The sequence below is a fragment of the Bubalus bubalis genome, chromosome 6 (genome assembly GCF_019923935.1).
Source record: "Bubalus bubalis isolate 160015118507 breed Murrah chromosome 6, NDDB_SH_1, whole genome shotgun sequence".
Classification (NCBI taxonomy): Eukaryota; Metazoa; Chordata; class Mammalia; order Artiodactyla; family Bovidae; genus Bubalus; species Bubalus bubalis.
This window is the reverse complement of record NC_059162.1, coordinates 1,010,824-1,025,485: the sequence shown is the minus strand read 5'-3', so window position 1 is coordinate 1,025,485 and position 14,662 is coordinate 1,010,824. Positions and strand designations below refer to the sequence as shown.

General features: G+C 40.4%; 1 protein-coding gene across 4 annotated transcripts in view; it reads right to left on the bottom strand.

Annotated features, from left to right (window-relative positions):
* The window catches only part of ADCY10 (adenylate cyclase 10), an 81,560-nt gene that overhangs the window by 30,244 nt on the left and 36,654 nt on the right, over positions 1-14,662 (bottom strand). For all 4 annotated transcript variants that reach the window (XM_006051650.4, XM_044944086.2, XM_044944087.2 and 1 more), the window contains 5 exons: positions 13,963-14,155; positions 13,348-13,434; positions 9,395-9,669; positions 7,791-7,927; positions 1,939-2,067 (listed from right to left, as the gene is read on the bottom strand). In XM_006051650.4, coding sequence (XP_006051712.4) covers positions 1,939-2,067; positions 7,791-7,927; positions 9,395-9,669; positions 13,348-13,434; positions 13,963-14,155 — 821 coding nt within the window. The remainder of the gene's footprint in view (positions 1-1,938; positions 2,068-7,790; positions 7,928-9,394; positions 9,670-13,347; positions 13,435-13,962; positions 14,156-14,662) is intronic.

The following is a 14,662-nucleotide window of genomic DNA, read 5'->3' as shown; positions in this document are numbered from 1 at the left end:
GCTCCAATTCCATCTAAGCTTGAGTATCAAAGCTCACATAACTTCCTGGACTCTTGACCAGTATGTCCATCTATTGCATCACCCACATCAAGACAAAATATGAACTCTTCAACCTGTCCACAGAACATTGTAGAAACCAAGCTAGTCCAGATGTAAGCAGGGATAGCAGATGTAAGCTTTTATATGAAGAATGAATAAACAAGGTCCTACTGTATAGCACAGAGAACTATATTTAATATCCTATAATAAACCATAATAGAAAAAAGACCGTGGAAATTCCCTGGAGGTATACTTGTTAGGTTTCTGGGTTTTCACTGACATGGCCTGGGTTCAATCCCTGGTTGAGGAACTAAGATCCTGCAAGCCACATAGTACAGTTAAAAAAAAAAGTATATAATTTTGTGTATATATATATGTATATAAATATACATATATATATACTTCATATATAAATATATATATAACAAAAATAACTTTGTTGTACAGTAGAAATTAATACACATTGTATGTAAATCAACTTCTTCAATAAAAAAATACTGGTTAAAAGAAACCAAACTAGTCTACCTTGCTACTTTATTAGACATAGTGAATGAAACACAAACAATGCTGTTTTGAAGACTGAGAACTTGAAATCTCATCCTTCTACTAAACATTTGAACATTCCACAGAAGGCATGGACTTGAGCTGAATGCATACTAGAACAGTGCTTGAAATTAGTTTCTCTTGAAATGAATAATAGTACCTTCTTGATATAAATTCCCTTGTTTGTCATTTCAGAAGTAGATAGCTGAGAAAAAGTATCAGTGTTAGATTTTCTCTCTCATTATTTCATTTCTGCTTAATTGCAAATGTACTATACATCATTCTTTTATGCAGTTGAATAAAACCTTGTTCAAATCAGACTCCAGAATATGCACAGGAGGAAGGTGGCTTCTATTTAGAAAAGGAAAAGCAAGCCTACCATGGAGCCTTCCCATTGCCTAGGTAACATGAAACAGATAAAGCCAGTCTTCTATCTTCCTTTTGAAAGGTTGTTGCTGAGCTGTGCAAGATGCCAGGATTCTTGGCCTCCAGAGGAGAAGAATTCAATCCAGGGCCAGTGACGAGGCTTGATCGCTCAGAGCTTTTGTGTGATAAAGTTTCATTAAAGTATAAAAGAGATAGAGAAAGCTTCTGACATAGATATCAGAAGCGGGCAGAAAGAGTGCCTCTCCTGCAAGTCTTTAGCCAGATGTTATATAGCTACTGTGTGTGTCTGTTAGTTGCTCAGTCGTGTCCAACTCTTTGTGACCCCACAAAACTGTAGCCTGCCAGGCTTCTCTGTCCATGGAAGTCTTCAGGCAAGAATACTGGATTGGATTTCCATTTCCTTCTCCAGGGGATCTTCTCGACCCAGGGATCCAACCCAGGTCTCCTGCATTGCAGAGCAGACACTTTAACCTCTGAGCCACCAGGGAAGCCCCTTATTAACATAGCTTAAGAGAATATTTCATGAGTAAAACATACTGGTTTGTCAAGTCAGTTTTGAGTCTTAGGCAGAACCAACTTGAAGACAGTTTAGGATAAATACATAGTTCATTAACGTAGCTTAAGAAAAACATTTCCATAAGAAAAATGCCTTGGTTAGCTCAAGGTTGGAGAAAAGTTAAGTTCAGGTAGAACCAGGTGTTGTCACTGCGACACAGAATTTTAAAAGAAACCTCTTTTTAAATTTGTACAGAGAAGGGGAAAAATATCTAACACTTGTAGTTTGTTTCCTCCTGCCACTTAAGAGAGAGAGAAAAAATGTCCGACGCTTGCAGCCTATTTCCTCCGTTTGGAGACCCCTGGCCTTCCTGTCTGTTACCCTCTCACTTTCTCCTTTGTTGAAGCATCCTAAAGAAAGCAAGAGGAAAATCTAGGTCCTGGAAAATGAACACCAGGTCACATTTTCTTTACCTTTTAATGATGCTGGTGGTGACAAGTTTTTCAATCTGACACCACTAGCGAGGTTACAGACTTCTTCATTTTCCTCCTCAAGACCGAAAGTAAATGTTTTTAAGTCCTCTGTTGGCTTAGCAAAGTTCTCTATAGAGAGGTATAAAGGAATAAAAGTTGAGAGTCATTGTCCTATTATTATCTGGGTTTTCCAATAAACTTAGAGTTGGGTCTCACATGAGAATGAGCAGGCAGAGATGTGTGTCAGCCCTAAAGTATTCTGGAATACTGTTTTAAGTAAAGCTGACATATGAAAATCAAAATTTACTCAAAACATGTTTTCTTTCCCTCCCCTGCCCAAGAAAAAAAGGATTGGTAATAACAACTGAATGTCTTCCATAATACATGCAGTTTTACAAAAATTTGATTCAAAGATTATCAGGGTGTATCTTACAGTTTGTACTTACTATATGTGCATGCATGCTAAATCACTTCCGTCACGTCTGACTCTTTGCAACCATATAGACCATAGCCCACTAGGCTCCTCTATCCCTGAAGATTCTCCAGGCAAGCATTGCTGTGCCCTCCTCCAGGGGATCTTCATGACCCAGGGATCGAACTGGTGTCTCATGTCTCTTGCATTGGCAGGCAGGTTCTTGACCACTAGCACCATGTGGGAAGCCCATACGTACTATATACGATATACTTATATGTATACTTACAGTATATACTTGTAGGCACACTGAAATACCCACACTCAGAGGCAAGCACATTCTGTAGAAGACTGTACTCTACTTAAGAATGGTTATTGTCAGAAAGAGATATTAGGGACTTCCTTGGTGGGGCAATGGTTAAGAATCCACCTACCAGTGCAGGGAACATGGGTTTGATCTCTGGCCTGGGAACTAAGATACCACATACCTTGGAGCAACTAAGTCCACTTGCCAGACCCCTGAGCCTGTACTCTAGAGTGTGAGAGCTGCAACAAGAAAAGCCACTGCAACGAGAAGCCCACAAACCACAACTGAGCAGCCCCACTTGCCACAACAAGAGAAAGCCTGCACAAAGCAAGAAAGACTGAGTGCAGCCAAAAATAAATTAAAAAAAATTTTTAAGAACTCATTTTTTTAATAAAAGAAAGATATTAAAAATGAAGTTTGAATATAAACTTGCATAGTAATTTTTTCTCCTGGCACTCCAAAATGTGTTACTTATTTGTCCCTCCAGTCATTCATTAACAATTGAGTTGCAATGTCATGGTCCGGGCACAGGTTGGAAAAGAATTTCCAGACATGAGACAGAATGAGAGGGAAATAAAGTTTATTAGAGTGGGAGAAGGTGTTAGAACAGCAGGCCAGCTCAAGGGAGAACTGATGCTGAATAGGGGTCCTTAGTCCACTTTTATACCCAGGGTACAAGGAGTGGGATAGGGCTCCTGCAGGTCATTTGCTGATTGGATGAAGCACATAAACTGCGTGGGGGGTGGGAACAGTAAGCCAAATATTTTCTCCCTATGGGGTAGGACGGAGAAGGCAATGGCAACCCACCCCAGTACTCTTGCCTGGAAAATCCCATGGGCGGACGAGCCTGGTAGGCTACAGTCCATGGGGTCGCTAGAGTCGGACACGACTGAACGACTTCACTTTCACTTTTCACTTTCATGCATTGGAGAAGGAAATGGCAACCCACTCCAGTATTCTTGCCTGGAGAATCCCAGGGACAGGGGAGCCTGGTGGGCTGCTGTCTATGGGGCTGCACAGAGTTGGACACGACTGAAGCGACTTAGCAGCAGCAGCAGCAGCATAGGGTAGGAGAGGAGACAGGTTAGGAAGACCTGAAATCTGTTAATAGTTACAACATAGGGGAAGGTAGGATGATAAGGGTCTGGTTTTTCCATTCCTGCATTCCAAGACCCTCCTTGGTTTTATCTACTCTTTCGTCCTTGGGTCACCACATACAAGACACTGAGATAGGCAATGTGGAAATATGAGGGTGACCATAATTAAGTTCCTGAACTCCTGGAAAGAAAAGGTATATACACAGAGAGTCCAATAACCAGATAGTAAGCAAGTGCCACATGAGTAGGCACAGATGGGAAGTGTGGAGAGTTCACACAGTATAGACTTTTTATGCATCAGAACCTGTGAAGGCTATAAATGTGGCTAATGCATGGTTCCAGCCCTCAAGGATCTTAAAATTTATAGAAACTGATATTTAGGGAACTAATCATAATACAGGAAAAGTGACTTAAAGAGCAAAGAGGAATAGAAAATAAAGGACAATTAATTCAGTCAGTAGATTCAGGAAGGCTTCATAGAGGAAGAAATATTTTGGTTGAACCTTAAAGAATGAAGGGATATTCCAAGTAGAAAATAGAAGGGTGATCAATGCAAAAGCACAGAAGCCATGAGCACTTTGCAATTTAGGGAAATGTAAAGAGGCCAGTGTGACTAAACCACAGTGGGTAAGTGCTGGAGTGCTATTTACTGTAGGAGATGTATGTACTCAGAAAGTTTGAGAGCAGAGTATGCAGTGCATTCAACACCCCACTATGAAGTTCGGACTTCATTCCATAGACAATTGAGAAATATCCCAAGTTGGATAATAGTGATCCAACCACTTTTAGGAAGATAACACTGGAAGCAGCGAGGACAGGCAAGAGACTAGGAAGGTGTGTATGACCTTCCTAGTCAATGGAATGTGACCATGGAATTCCAATGGAATTCCAACTATGACAATGGAATATCAGGAAGTGAAGATGGGTAGGATTATGCAAGTGATAATGCAAAGAATACTAATGATACGGAGAAAATGAGACCCAGGCAAGGTAGTGATGGAGGTGAGAGAAACATGAGTGTTACCAATAATCAAGCTGGGAAACACAAGAGGAGATGCAGTATGGGAGGGAGGTAATGCGTTACATTTTATATTTGTTGAGTTTGGTGGGATGTATAGGACAGTCCAATGGGCAATTGGAAATATGGGTCTGGAATTAAGAGTGAAATTAAGGTTGGATATTATGTACACAAACACACACATAGTCACTCACATGTGCACTTCACACATAGAAGGTTGGAAAATAAATGAAAAACTGAAAACAAGTGGAGAGAGAGTACTGAGTTAGCAAAGAGAAAGGTTGAGGATGGCATGTGAAGAATGCCCTCCTCAGAACATAGACCGGGGTAGGAGCCAGTCTGAGAACTGGTCATCGAGGCAAGTGGGGCAAAGAAGAGTTCAGGATGGGGGCAGCAAATGAAGGGTAGCATACCAGAAAAGGGACCAGGTGTGTGCATGTGTCGTGGGGGTAGGAGAACAGGGATTAAGAATCTGACTTGACAGGGAGTCCCCTGGCAAGTCTAGTGGTTAGGATTCAGCACGTTCACTACTGTAGCTCGGGTTCAACTCCTGGTCAGGGAATTGAGATCCTACAAGCCGCACAACCAAAAATATATAAAGAACACGACTTGATCCATGCTCTTCTACACTTTTTAATGTCCCTTTCCAGGACCTAGCACTGTGATGACCATTCTTTTATCACCCTAGGTATAAGACCTTTAGGTATAGGCCATCCTAGGACTGGAGATTCAGGAGTATATAAGACTTCCTGCCCTCAGGGAGCTGACATTCTCACAGTGGAAGACAAATAATAACCAACAGATAAATAAATTAAGAGGATAACCTCATAATGTGACTCAGTTTTGTGAAAGAAAGAAACACGGTGATAGAGACGAATGAAAAAGCGCAGAGTAGGGAAGGTCTTCCTTAAGCAAGGCATGGTCAGAGAAAGTGACTGTGAGGAGATAATACCTGAGATAAGGGCAAGAGGAAGTAGGTATGCAAAACACCAAGGAGAGGGAGCAACCAGGAGCTCAGGGTGTTAGAAGAGCAGAAATGTGGCTGGAGCGTATTTCAGAATGTTGGTGAGACCACAGAGGGCGTGGAAGGCAGCTCCCACAGGGATCTCCAGTCCAAGATAGGGAGTTTGGATTTCATTGTAAACTCAGTAGGAAACCACTAAAAGTTGTTTGGTTTTAAAAAAAATTTGTTTATTTGTTAAGTTTCAAATTTATCAAAAGTTGTAAGAATAACACTATTAATCTTGATTCAAATTCATCTATTGTTAACATTTTGCCCCATTTGCTATACCCTTTGTTCTCTATGTACATATTTTTCCGAAGCACTTCATTTGAGTATTAAGTCGCATAAATCATGCCCTTTTACTCCCAAATACTTTACTCTGAATTCCCCAAGAATGACAATTCTCTTACGTAAGTAGAATATACTTATCATCTTTTACTGTCCATATTCCAGTCTTGTCAGCTGACTCAATAATGTTCTTTAGCATTCTTTTTTTTGTATACAGCCCAGGTGTCCTCCAACAGGGGAGTGGCTAAACAACCTACGATATGTCCACTACTCAGCAACCACTGAGATCAAACTACCGATACACACAACAACCCAGATAATCTTCAGAGAGTCATGCTGAGTGAAAAACAATCTCAAAAGATTACACATACTCTATTATTCCATCTATAAAAATTCCCTAAAGTCACAAAATTATAGATATGAAGAACTGATTAGTGATTACCAGGGAAGGAAGTATGGGTGGGAGAGAAGTGGGGTGGCTGTAACGGCAACATGAGGGATCCTCGTGGTGATGAAAATATTATGTATCTTGACTGTGTCAATATTAATATCCTGGTTGTGATATTATATTGTAGAGTTTTGCTGATGTTACTATGGGGGAAAACCAGGTAAAGGGTATATATTAATAGAATCTCTCCATATTATTGTTTTAGCCAAAAAGTTCATTTGAGTTTTCCCATAACACCTTATGGAAAAACCCAAACGAACTTTTTGGCTAACCCAATACTTGTTACAACTGTATGTAAATTTATGATCACCTCAAAAAGTTTAATTAAACTCAATGAGGCAGCAAAGTATTATTGTATTCAGTCACTTTGTTTATATTCAAAGAGATCCCCAGAATGCCTACTGTGGTGTAAGACACAGGAAAGGTGCTCAGTAGACCTTTGTTGAGTGAATAAATGAGAAAAGATTTGAGTTCCTTTATTCTACATCATAGAGCAGGTAGCTGGCAATAAAGGTTGTGGCTAATCCCTAAATATCAGCTATTAAATGTCATATGGAGAACTGAAATCTGGACTCCTAACTTCAAAGCTAAAATTTTCTTTTGATTGCACTGTTCTAACTCTTTTTTCATAGCATAGATGCTATCTCGTAAACCTTTGTGTCCAAATATAGTTTCTTCCTTTCTTCTAAATATAGTTCCCTCCTTTCTTTTTTGCTAGCATATTATTTTTTCTCCTTATCACTGCCACCTCCCTGAATAACTAGCATACCCACCCCAGACATTTTCCTATCATTCACATTAACCCTAATCGTCTACACCCCAGCTTGCATCTGTACCCCTTTCCCCAACCCCCACCCTTCTCCCTTCAACAAAACCATTTTCTTAAAAATAGTCACCTGGCCTCTTTGTGCCATTATCTAAAAGTTCATCCTTCTGCATGTCTCAGTGCCATGAGGACCTCGTTGACAATTCACTTTGAGATAATCATTTTACCTCTGGAAAACAAGTTATTCTTTTCCCTGGTAACATCCACATCCCTCACCAGTTCTGATTCTGGGCTTTAAGATTCTCTCTTCCTTCATCTCCATTACAGGTCTACATTCTTCCTCTCAGTTCAGTGAGTCCCAGGCAATGTTAAGTTCTCTCACAGTCGGGATATCAAGTCCAGCATTCACTGCCTCCTCAAACCCTTTTAGGAAGAAGCCTACGGAAAAGCCTACTCTTGCCACCCTCTCTTCAGAAGGAGAGTGAGAGAAAGAACCATCGTTACAGGACTTACTGAACAGGTTATTCCAGGTCACATTTGTCTTTTCCTCAGACTCCATTGCCTGGAAAACAAGTACCCTGTGATGGTCTAGGTTTTTAAGCAATTCTTCACAGTAAAACGGAATTCCACAGCTTCCCTCTGCCAGATACCTGTAGTGAAAATGAGGCAACCTATTTATATCAAAGAACTATCTTTTAGGAAGGAAAAATATTTGAGTCTTCTCAATCACTCAAAAATAATCGCATTTCTTTCTGCATTTGTTTTGTTTTCCATTTTTAGGGATTGCCTTTGCTTTTTTTTCTTTCATTTTTGAAAATTACATAAGACACTCCAAACTCAAAACTATGTAATAAGATACACCCTCAGTCTTGCTTCCCTGCCTCACCTTATAAGTAACCATTTAAATTAGTTTCTGGCTTATCTTTTCAAGGTTTCTTTCAAAAACTATAGAAAATGCACATATATATTTCACCCCCTTCCTTAGATTAAAAAACAGCACTTTGTACATACTGCACACTAGGCTTCCCCTTGTTTTCCCCTCAGTAATGTATCTTGGTCATCCCTCTGTGTCCGTAGAGCTTTCTTATTTCTCTTTGTAGCTATGCAGGGCTCCACTTTGTGGATGCATCCAACTTTACTCTAACTGTCCTCTTAGAGACGGACATTTGGACTGTTTTCTGTCTTTCACTAGTATAATAATGCCTCAATAAAACTGTGTCCAGATGTCACTTCATATTTTTGTCAATATATATACAATGTTGTATTATTTTCAGGTATGCAGCAAAGTGATTATATATATATATATATATATATATATATATACACACACATACACACACATACATATATATGTTCAGATTCTTTTCCCTTATAGGTTATTACAAAATCTTGAGTATAGTTCCTTGTAAACATATCTTTGAGGCACAGTCCTAGAATTAGGAAGGATAGATCAAAAGGTAATACATATATATAATAAATATATACATATTAAATAAATACAGAGATAAAGAGGGAGAGAGGGAGTCAAAGGGAGGGAACATGGCAAATTTATGCCTGGTATCCGAGACATTGCTCTTCCAGAAGCAAGATAACCTCACTATAAAGAACAGATGCCATGGTGAGTTGTAAACTGACAGCTAAGGAAGGGGCATGGTCTATGTTGTTAAGGGGACTGCTGACAAGACCCAGCAGAGGAGTCACTGAGAAGATATCAACATCTCCCATGACAAAGAACACCAGTACCAGACCATGTTATTACTGGTGACTAAGACCTCAGTTGTGGGTTGTGGTCTTTAATGTTCACCAATTTGCCTTTCATGTCACTTGCCCATGACTGTGACCTTAGTCACTGTAGGTTAGAGTTGAGTGTACCTATACCCAGCTTGATGAAAGGGAAGCAAAACTCATGCCTCTAAGCAAAGCTGAACATGATGTAACAGGGACCATAAAAAGAAAAGGTGAGCAGCATCCATCCTACCAAGCATGTTCAATGGCCCCTTTGAAAGGCGGGACCAGTGAGAATACAGAAATGGGTGCTTTCAGACACAACCTAAGGAATCTGATGAAGTTTGGACCTGGTGAATAAGTCAAGGCCTTAGAATAAATGGGTTACTCACGTGTCCAGTTCTTTGGGGATGCCCTTGACACTGAGGTCTAGGCAGACTTTGTTGAGGATGTCCTTAGGCTGCACAGGTCCAAGGGTGACATAGGTGGTGTTCCTGTTCCTCATTATGGCACCGGCAGCTGCACAGGGTGTGTTGACAAAGGGAGACAGGGACATGATGATGAAGATGGGAACAGACCGGATAAGCTTTTCCATAAAGGTCCAGGAGGCTGAATCGATAAACTGGCCCTCATCAATGATGAAAATAATCCTTTCCTCTTTCACTGTCTAAACAAGGTGAAGAAATAGAAAGATAAGTGCTGTAGGACTTCAGGATTTTTTGTTTTTGTTTTTGTTTTGTCTTTTGGCTGCACCGCCAGACTTGTGGGATCTCAGTTCCTGGACAAGGGACTGAACTTGGGCCACAGCAGTGAAAGCACTGAATCCTAGTTAGACCACCAGGGAGCTCCCATGACTTCAGTTTTTTACACATATGTATGGGTATACATGTGTTTCCACTGAGTTTTGCGAAGCTAAGTTAAATCTTTTCTTTCCAGTATCTGTGATAATTTAGATTCTGCTAACTTGGAATTTGTGACCATTGGGACTGAACTGGCTGGAAGAAACTCATACTTGGTCAGATCTTTGCAACAAGATAATGTATAGGATAGATGGGTTGTAGTCAAGTTAAACACCCATTACATAAAAATAGCTGAGATTTACTTCAAGTCATTCTAATTTATTGAAAAATGAAGGTCTCCTGGAAATACCTATTTGACATTTATTCAGCCAACATCTATTCAACACGTCTTTACCAAGCACTCACTGGGCTGGGTGCTGGAGGCAAAATGCTGAGAGGACTCGATCTGGTCTTTGCCCTGCCAGCAGTTTATGCTGTTCTAGCTTGAATGGCACCCACTCCAGTACTCTTGCCTGGAAAATCCCATGGACGGAGGAGCCTGGTGGGCTGCAGTCCATGGGGTCACTAGGAGTCGGACACGACTGAGCGACTTCACTTTCACTTCTCACTTTCATGCATTGGAGAAAGAAATGGCAACCCACTCTGGTGTTCTTTCCTGGAGAATCCCAGGGACGGGGGAGCCTGGTGGGCTGCCATCTATGGGGTCACACAGAGTCGGACATGACTGAAGCGACTTAGCAGCAGCAGCAGCTTGAATTATAGCACGTTACACTTAGAAACAGATCAAGTGTCCTTTTTTCGTGTAGACTGCTTTTCCCTAACTAGTCTGAATTATTTATTTGCTCATTAAGCATTTACCGTGTATCCCTTAGAGTCAGGTGCTGTTCTAAGCACTGGGGATACAGTATTAGACAAAGCATAGAGCTTACATTGTAGTGTGAGCCCTCGTGTAGTAGGCTCTATATTTCCACAGTGTAAGATATCTAAATGGAGGAAACTTTTCCCATTTTTGCTGCTCCAGACTGCTCTTGGCTTCTCTTGGTTCCCTCTGAGAAGTGATTGTTAAGCCATTCTTTCCCTCTGTATGTTTTTATAAACCAAAGCAGTAAAGGGTATTTTCAAGTTTCAGAAGACGATCATTCTAAAGTATTATATAGCCTGTCTTATCACATACACACAGTAAGTCTCCTCTTACAGCCTCATTCTGTCACCAGATTGTATGCTCTTCACTGACTTTGAAAACATTTTAATGAATAGAGGTTAGCATCCCATTGTTTTGTTTTGTATTTGACTATCATCTTTAAAACTCCTATCTTTAAAAATATCATATGGGCAGATAGGAATGTGAGTTTTACTCATAGAATGGTCTTATCAGTGAATTATTTGTGAATTGAGGAGAGTAAAGCAAGAACCAAAAACCCCACATGAATTCAATAGTACATTATTGGCCCCAGCTTCCATAGGTTTAAAATAAGAAGATTGAAGACTCCCTGGGGGTCCAGCAGCTACGACTCTCTGCTCCCAATGCAAGGGGCCCAGGCTTGATCCTTGGTCAGGAAACTAGATTCCACATGCCGCAACTATAAGATCCTGCATGCCACAGTGAAGACTGAAGATCCTGTGTGCTGCAACTAAGACACAGAACAGCCAAATAAATTAAAAAAAATTTTTTTAATAGATTGAATTGGGTCATATCTGATGTGAATAAAAGCCAACATTTACACTGCACCTACTGTGTTCCCAGCAATGTGTGATGTACTTCCATAAATTAATTCATTTAAAATCTTCATAATGTTTACAGAGGTGGCACCATTGAATCTATTTACTGAGAAAATTAAGGCACAGAGAAGTTAAGCCACTTGCCCAAGATCACGCTGATAGCAAATGATCCAAAGACCGTCATCATAGCACTGAGTCAAAGCACAGCTCTAGTCTCGGTTTCCAGCTAGATCTGCATCAGAACCACTGAGGAATTTTAAAAAACAAACTAAACAGATCCCTAGGCCCAAACCAAGCCTTTTTCAATTTCAGGTAGAACTCATAAATACATATATTTTATCAAGCTTCCTGGATATTTGTGATGCAAACAGTCCTCAAAATCTGACATTTAGAAATTACTGATATGGCCTTATTTGCCTGCAGTGGAAAAGGAGGAAGTTCTATTGTACATTTATTGCCACAAGCTTGAATTGTTTATTGTGTGCCAAACATTCTTCTGGTCAATAGGGATACGAAAATGAATAAGAGGCTCCCTCTCCTTAAGAAGTCCACAATGTCCTGAGGGAGAGAGACACAGATTTAAGTAGCAAACTGCAGTACAGTATGGAAAACATATTAAGAAGTATGTTCACAGTGTCACAGAAGCACAGTGGGAGAGGAATTAGTCATCCTTGTGATCTGGGGGAGTTCTCACTGAAGAGTGACACTGAACGATGAGTAGCATTTCTCCAAGGTTAGAAAAAAGTCTTTTAGCTTTTATCTCTTAGTATTGAGAATTGTTTGACTAGTATAAAGCAGAGGTTGGAACAATTTGCATACACCCTGGCAGTTATATGGAGGATGGATTGCAGTGGAGAGGTATGCTGCACAGAGATTAGCTGGAAAGCTATAGTAATAGAAGAGAAAGCCTGAATTATAGTGGGAAACACAGGACGGATGGGTTCTAGAGTCAGTCTGAGGTAGACATGTAGGACTTGACAACTGAGTAGATGCAGAAGATGTGGCAAATAGTGAGGAAGGTAGCAAAGATAACTTGAATGATGTGTGAATGAACTTGTTATTAACTAAATCAAAGGTCAGGATCAGGATGAGGAAGATAGGGTGCTGAAGTAGGGGGGAAAAATGAATTTAGTGTTAGACACTGAACTGAGTATGATTCCCCATATCCAAGTGGAATACACAGAAGGTTCTTCGAAACATGGTTCTGGTCCTTATAAGAAAGCTAGGGAATGGGATGTAAAGTTGGTGATCAACCGCATATAACGGACAGTCATGATATTACTCAGAGAGAAACAGTTAACATTGGCTGAGTGGCTTCAGTGAAAAAGATTCTATTCTGTTTTACACATAATCTAGTCATTTAAATCTTATAACCCTGTGAGCTGGGTACTATTATTTCTTCACTTCATAGAAGATAAAGTAAAAGCACGGACAGGTTGAGTCATTTGGTCAAGCTTACCTAGGTAGCAAATGATAGGCTTAAGGGCTCAAGCTCTTGTAGTCTGACTCCAGAGCCTGTATACATAACTGGTTTGATAGATCGCTTCTTACACAGAGGGAGGGAAAAAACGAGGACTGGTTTTAAGACGAGGCCAAACTCCCTGGAGTAATGTTAAAGGACTCCTTTCAAATACAACTAAATTCTGAATAGACTCTCACCTTGGGATTTCGAAGGATGGAGGAGAATGAAACACTTTGGGCTAAAGCTTTCATATAATTCACAGCTTCTTGTCGTTGGAATCTGAACTCTAGAGGCAACCTGGCTTTGTGGTGAGATGCCCAGTTTCTCCCCTCCCCTCCATTATTTGACCCATAGATGCTCTTACTTGCTCCAAGATCTTCATAAACAACGCCTCCAACTGCTTTTGCTTTCTCATGGTGCTCATCTTGGAAACCTCCCGTGAAATAGGGAACTAGATAAAAAATTATAAGAATATTGAGTACTGGAAAACAGCAGAGGGAAGTACTAGTTTGTGTCTTTGGCAGTTCACTTTACTGCTCTGTGCCTTAAAATCCTCGTATGTTAGATAATTCATAACATCTCTTTCAGCTCTAATACTCTATGTCATTGAATCTAATAGATACGAGAAAAAATAGGGCACACTCTTATCTTTGCATTGGCAATCACCTTTGGGAGCAGAGGGATTTTGTGCCCTTGACTAGCTAGTATAGTATACCTAGGATGGGAAGGTGAGGGGGTGGGGGGAAAGAATCAGCAGGTGGTTATTTGGATTTTCTTGAGTCTGGTACCAATATATCTTAGGAAGGTGGGTGCTCATTCAAGGATTGGGAGCCATTTCCTTACCACCTTGGATGCCCTAGATGAGAAAAGGAAAGTATCATAAAAGCCAAAGAGATGCAGTGTCATAAAGCATGACAGAGGGGTGGCCTCACCTGCCCCTTCACGATTTCTCACAGGAGTCTAAACACCAGCTCGTTACCTGCACATGGAAAATGTCATTAAGAAGACAATGGAACTTTTCATCCAACAGTGACTTGACTTTATTTTGAAGGTTAGTCTGTCGTTCTTTATAATGTTTGCAAGTATCCAGACCTAGTACATTGGCCATGAGTATCTGGATGGTATAAAAATTTTGATTGAAGCTGATCTTAGTCAACACGATAGCAATAGTCCTGTTTATAAGAAAGTCAGGAATCAGAGAGAGTTTTTAAATATATTTTTTGGGGAGGGAGAAATTTGGACACAGACAACACACATATTGTCTCTGTATATAGGAGGATAGAAGTCTAAGATCCTGGTGTCATAAAGTTGGTTCCTTCCATCAGCTGTGAGGGACAATCTGTTTTGTCCCTCTTTCCCAGCTTCTGGTGGCTTGCTGGCGATCACTGGTATTCGTTGGCTTGTGGAATCACTATCCCAATCTCTGCCTCCATTTTCACGTGATATTCTCCATGTGTGTTCTGTTGGTTAAGCCATCTAGTTTGTGGTGCTTTGTCTTGGTAGCTCTAGCAAACTAACACAGCACTCAGGTACTATAAGTACTCAGTAAGTGATGGAATAAATAACATGTCTTCTGGTTATTTTGAATTATTCCCTCAGCAATGTTAAATACATTTAAAAACTAGCCTCTCTCAGGCCTGACATTTAAAGAGAGTAGAAACACAGCTAAAACTAAGACT